Genomic DNA, 6411 nt, shown 5'->3' on the forward strand with positions numbered 1-6411 from the left:
AGTTTTAACCAAATATCTGTTGTATGTGTCAGTGAAAACTGGTTACAAAACTCTCAAAAATGTACAGCAGCCCTACCCAAATTTAAAATCATAAGAAGTTTTTGCGGAGAAAACTACAGATGTGGAGGTGTATGTATTTATGTTAGAGACAATCGTAATTCTAAAGAAGTAAAGTTAAGCAATGTAAAGTGCATAGAAAAAAAAATTGAATACTGTGTCTGTGAACTGACTAACTGTGGTTTGGTAATTGCCTGTAAATGTAGGTCACCTTCTGGGAATATTCCTTTGTTTTTAAAAAATCTTGACAATCTAATGAATGAATTGAGACTTAGGTCAAAGTCAACAGTTGCACTGGGTGATTTCAACATCAATTTTAGAGCTAATAATAATGCACACAAGGATCAATTGCTAAATCTTTTCACTTCATATAATTTAGAAGCCACAGCAACTGATATCACCAGGTATGCAGATGGGTCTGAGACAACAATTGATCTGGTGTTTATTAACAAAGAGACCTGTAGTTATGAGGCTGAAGTAGCAGATACTGGTTTCTCTGACCACATGGCAATCAAGCTCTTACTAAAAAATATAGTTAGGAAAAAACATAGCAGTGGAAACTACATTGAAACAAGATACATTAATGAAAGTAGCCCTTGGAATTTTCATAGCATGTAGCATAGTGTTGAATGGTACAGAGACCCAAACAAAGCTGTAGACTCTAAATATGAGTAATTTTTCTCTGATTATAAATACTGCTTTGATGTCACTTTCCCCCTTAGAAAAGTAAAAAACTCTCTCAAATCTAATTCATGATTAACTGTGGGAATGAAGAAATCTGCTGACTCACATAGAAATCTGGGTTGGCATTCACAGCATAATGCAGCATTAAAGTCATATCTTAGATGCTACAGAAAAGTCTAGAAAATGTAGGAAAAAAACTGAACAATGATTTAATTGTAATTCTTCATGCTTTCCCCGCGATCTGTTGACATCTTGGATATTCGGGAATCCAGCCGGATATTCACGTCGTTCTCGCACGATATTTCAACAACGTGCCTCGCTGTCTTGGCTTTTTTTTTTTTTTTTTTGAGCACTTTTCATTCCTTCCCGTAAGTGGAAGGCGGGCCTTACTAGAGCGTGCCTTGCTCTTTTTCGGCTGAGGGTGTTCATGGGACATCATCTGGTTATTTTATTTTATTCGTTTGCATATGTGCTAATGGGAATGTGTGTGTGTGGGGGGGGGGGTACTTATATCTCCCAATTGGGAATTTATTTGCAGGAAGATCAGGGGGCGGCTCCGGTATTCACCTTACGGCCTGAGGAAAACCTGCAAAAACCCGGCCAGAGCTGCTGGTGTTGCCACTTTTGGTTGTTGTTTGTTGTTTCATCTTGTTTCTTCTCGTTCATTGCGCCCTCTGCCAGTCAGTATCGGTTGTAGCGGCGGTAGTTGGAATAGCATCCTTGTCTTCGCCGTCGTTTCTCCTCTTCTTCCTGGAGGCGAGCTTCTTCTTCTTCTCTCTCCCTTTCCGCACGGTACTCCAGCCAGCTGCGTTGATCCGTGCATCACCCTGCAGGTTTTGGGCACGCTTCTTCCACCGCTTCGAGGTTAACTATATATCTTCTGTCTGTAATTATTTCTCTCGTCATCACTTCTTTGTTGATCAGCGTGGCGCGGTTTGTTTGCACAGCTTGGTCGCTTGCAGCAAACGGTTGTGATTCGTTTGCGTCGCCGCTGCTGCCGTTCGCGCCCTGCGCTCGAATGCCTCCCGTAGCATGAGGCAGGCAGCTTCCATCTCCGCATGCAGCGTGATCTTGATGCGCGTTTCCGCTTTTCAGCGCGGTTTCGATGGATGCGTGCAGTTCTTCTCTGCTGCTGTCCTCTCGTGAGCCGCCTTCTGCCACTGCGGCGTCTTCGACTTCTCGGCGGTCTGGCCTGTCTGTTGGCGGTCGGCCGGCCCGCCCCTTTACCACTCTCACTGGCGATGGGGGCGGCTGTCCGTTCAGGTGGGTAGCTTGTTGCCATCCCGTTGTTCCTCTGCGCTGGGGAGGAGCGTGAGGATTTCTTGCGTCTTCTTCTCCGTCGTCTCTTGTTTTTGATCTTGTCATGTTCTCCAGGCGCAGCTCGCTGCACCTTGTCGATTTTGGCACGGTCAGCAAAAGCCTTGCAGCCACGCCAGCTGGCCACGTGCGGCCCGCGACAGCGGGCGCACGTCGGTGCTTCGTCTCGTGGTCTTGTGCACGTGTGGCTGTCATGATTGCCAGCGCACTTGACGCAGGTTGATTGGTTGCGGCATTATTTTGCCACATGCCCCTCTTGTTGGCACTTAAAACACTGAGGCCTGGTGTCCAGTTCCGCAGGCAGAGGCTCCATCGTCACGTCGAATCCTAGGATGCTGTTGATCCCGAGTATTTGGTCCACTGGGACCAATCCTGGTGTGTTTCCACTTCTGTTTCGTGCTGGGGGCTCCATAATCGGTCCGCGCCGCGTCGTGTGTTCCGTCTGCGGTCCGCGCCCATCAGACGCGGCTACATTGTCCCTCTCTGGTCGCCAGTGTTCCGACCGCCGTCCGCGCCCGGCCTGGCCGTCTTCTGAAGTCGAGTTCATGATCTGGGGTGTGTCAAATCTGGTCTCTAATGTTCGACACCTTATCTCACAACTGTTCTCTCGGTCTTCACTTCTATTTCTCGTAGAATCCCAGAGTGTCCTGCATTGAGTTTTCACAAGCTCAAGCGCTGGATTCGAGGCAGTGCTGATTTGGTATCCTGAGCCATGGTTGATTAGATTATCTGTGACCTTAATCGCAATGGCTTCTTTAATGACACTGTCCCAAAATCTTGATGTCTGTGTCACAATCTTGGTGTCATTGTAATCAATTGAATGACCAAGCTCCAGACAACGCTCTGCTATGGCTGATTTAGTTGCCTGTCTGAGTTTGGTGTGTCTCTGGTGTTCATTACACCTGATGTCCACAGTTCTGGTGGTCTGGTCAATGTATGACATCCCACAGTAGCATGGTATGTTGCAAATACCTGGCTTGCGTAGCCCCAGGTCATCTTTTACATTCCCCAGTATAGCCCCAATTTTGGTGGGTGGGCAAAATATGCTTTTGATGTCATATTTCTGGAGAATCCTTCTGATTTTGGCAGAGACAGGTCCGATGTATGGCTGGTATGCCATCTTCTTTGCCTCTTCTGGTTCTTCTTCTGGATCCTTTGGCTGATTGGCAGGTTGAAGTGCCTTCTGGATATCTCTAGAGGAGTACCCATTCCTGCTGAACACTGATCGTAAGTGTTCTATTTCTGTGGCCAAACTATCAGGATCTGACAGAGTTTGTGCTCTGTGGACCAGTGTTTTGAGCAAGCCATTCTTCTTTGCTGGATGATGGCAACTGCTGGCTTGTAGGTATAAATCAGTGTGTGTAGCCGCGTCTGGCGGGAGCGGACCACAGACGGAACACACGACGCGGCGCGGACCGATTATGGACCGCCCAGCACGAAACAGAAGTGGAAATCATAGTAACAGTCATGAGACAGATTATCCAACATCTCAGATCGGGTCTAACACACCTCAGATGACGACCACAACCTTTGAGGATGGCCAAAACGGGCGCGGACGGCAGTCAGGACATCCGCGACTGGAGGGGTGCATTGAAGCCGAGTCTGGCGGGCGCGGACCACAGACGGAACGCTCGACTCGGCGCGGACCGATGACGGAACGCCCTGCTCCTTCCGAGCATAAATACTGGACTCGATCGACCCAAGGACCAGTCTCAGGTAGCACCTGAAGAAGATAGCGAGGCACGCTGTTGAAATATCGCGCGAGAACGACGCGAATATCCGGCTGGATTCCCGAATATCCAAGATGGCAATGATTTAATTATTAGAAAAGGCAGCAATACAACCAAATCAGTTTGGAACGTCATAAACCATAACATTGATAAAGCCAAAGTGACAAACAATAATCTTACCATAAAAAAGGGAGGAAAAGTTGTTGAAGGCCCTCTATGCATTGCCAATATGTTCAATGACTACTACATTACCACTGCTCAAAATCTTATCAAGAACCTGGGGAACTCAAAAGGTAGTAAACCAAAAGTTCCCACAAGTGAAAAGACAATGTTTTTGTACCCAGTTGTGGGGTGGCGGGTGGAATTTATTGTTGTTATATAATGTTTAGTTTGTAATGTAATGTAGAAAAGATACATTTCCCGGCCGATGCACCATATGTGGGGCGGCTGGTTGGAAATTATGCTGTTTTAAACGTAGAATGTAATGTAGTAAAGAATGCATTTCCCGGCCGATGCACCAATTGTGGGGCGGCGGGTGGAATTTATTGCTGTTATATAATGTAGAATTGTAATGTAAAAAAAAATGCATTTCCCAGCCGATTAACCATATGTGGGGCGGCGGGTGGATTTAATTGTTATATAAATGTTCCTATTATTTATGCTGTCTTTTGCCGTTCTCAACACTGGCTCTCTAACTACAATTTTGGCAACCAGAAAGTGATTAGCAAAACGTGAAGCCTGTAATTAGAATTCCTAGTGCCCACTTCATCTGAGAAATACACTTATAGCTACAGCTTATAGCTCTGAGGAATTAGGAGATCGTCCTGGATTCATAATCAAAAACGATCCTGTAAAAACGTTCGCTATATTCTGAAAGTCACAGATTAAAAAAAAAAAAAAAAAAAAAAAAAAGAATCCACACAATCCAACTACCAGAGCAGTTCAGAGTCTAATGCGCTGATGCAACTATAACTGTCCAAATCAAGTGTTTAAGTGAATGCTCGCCATAATTTGATGATAATGTTCATCAAACGCCACGCTAAATAATGATATAATGTTTGTCCTGCGACGGCACGTGAAAATACGACATACGCAATGTGGTGTCACCGCCAGACACCACACTTGCTAGGTGGTAGCCTTTAAATCGGCCGCGGTCCGTTAGTATACGGCGGACCCGCGTGTCGCCACTGTCAGTGATAGCAGACCGAGCGCCACCACACGGCAGGTCTAGATAGACATCCTGGCACTCGCCCCAGTTGTACATCCGACGTTCATAGCAATGGTTCACTGACAAATACGCTCTCATTTGCCGAGACGATAGTTAGCATAGCCTTCAGCTACACTTGCTACGACCTAGCAAGGCGCCGTATTCAATTGATAATTAATATTATGAAGCATGTACCGTAACGAGAGATGTTCTACAATTGTGGATTAAAGTTAAGTATTATATCAACTACATACTTTATTTGCAATTCTCAAGATATTGTCCTGTTCCAGACCTCACGCCAGTCAGCGTGTAATTAAACGCGTGCATTTCGGCCTCCTCTAGAAAAACAGTGTTGGCTTTTCTGCCAACACTACACGCAAACTGAAGATAGATCATTAAAGTCATCCCAGAATTAACACTTCACTCGAAAACGATTTCATGGTTACGCGTATCCCGAGTAACTTATTACGGCATCTGAGGCTGTTTATAGCAATGATACCGACGCGACGCGACTCCCGGCACAGATGGCGTGCTATTCAGCGTCTGGAGAGAACTAGGGCCTTACTTCCTCGCGCAGCGTTCTTATATATAAAGCCGCGGAGCGGACGGCAAAGGGAACGCCTGATCAATTCGGCTCTCCCAACTAGCTGCTGGGCTAGTAATGCACCACTTTAAGTTATTGAATAAATCATTGCTTCCTTTGCTGATGGCCGATGAAGCTCTCAATTTAAATGTGCAATCAGCACACAGGTAAGTAATCACAATAAAAGTCTGACGTGGCTAAGTCAATTATTTTGGGCGAGAGAATTAATTTAATTACACTACACGCAGTAGACGAGCTCTGAACTTGCCCTTTGGAGATACGCTATCGCTATAGTTTTATAGTTATTCAATTGAAGCTTCTAACATCTTTATGATTATAGCCGATCTCCCTTTTACTTAAATTTAAACGTCCTAGCCTTATTTATTCGCCTACTTAATCTAGCTTGCTTCCTTAATTTTTAAGACAAAAACCAGAAAATCATGAATTTCCACTAAAATTTTAATTTGTGAGATCCAAAGTACTGTTTCTATTAAATTATTATGAAAAAGGAATCTAAATATAAATTTTTAAGTCTCTAGCTCTTTTCTGTTGCGCCAATGACTTTTACAGAAAAACGTACAAATTTCAAAAATGGTTAAAGTTATTGAACTGACATTCAACACATATTGATTTAGTATTACTCCTGACATGCTAGAAACGTTTCAGGTTATTTACTTGATTTTTGAAGTATTGCACTACCTTTATAACGTCAGAGCTAGTTACAACGGACTAGGCTGGCACACAATGGAAAGACTGATGAGAATTTTATAAGGCGTCAGTAGGCTGCTTCCCTACACAGTTACGCATTCAGAAGTAAGAAATGCAATTCATAA

General features: G+C 44.6%; 1 protein-coding gene across 1 annotated transcript; it reads right to left on the minus strand.

The window, feature by feature from the left end:
• Window positions 1-1403: 1403 nt before the first annotated feature.
• Window positions 1404-2023, minus strand: LOC124722350. Its single transcript, XM_047247523.1, has 2 exons — window positions 1709-2023; window positions 1404-1598 (listed from the first exon to the last, which is right to left on the minus strand). Exons 1-2 carry the CDS (start codon window positions 2021-2023, stop codon window positions 1404-1406), a joined length of 510 nt encoding a protein of 169 aa, XP_047103479.1.
• Window positions 2024-6411: the final 4388 nt, after the last annotated feature.

This window comes from Schistocerca piceifrons, chromosome X, assembly GCF_021461385.2.
Source record: "Schistocerca piceifrons isolate TAMUIC-IGC-003096 chromosome X, iqSchPice1.1, whole genome shotgun sequence".
NCBI classification, from domain to species: Eukaryota; Metazoa; Arthropoda; class Insecta; order Orthoptera; family Acrididae; genus Schistocerca; species Schistocerca piceifrons.

Excerpts from the sequence above, each read along its gene's own strand:
- LOC124722350 (XM_047247523.1), bottom strand. The coding sequence starts at position 2,023 with ATGGCAACAAGCTACCCACCTGAACGGACAGCCGCCCCCATCGCCAGT. Across the intron at positions 1,599-1,708 it reads GACGCAAACGAATCACAACC|CGGTGGAAGAAGCGTGCCCA; the intron begins GTTTGCTGCAAG and ends TTAACCTCGAAG.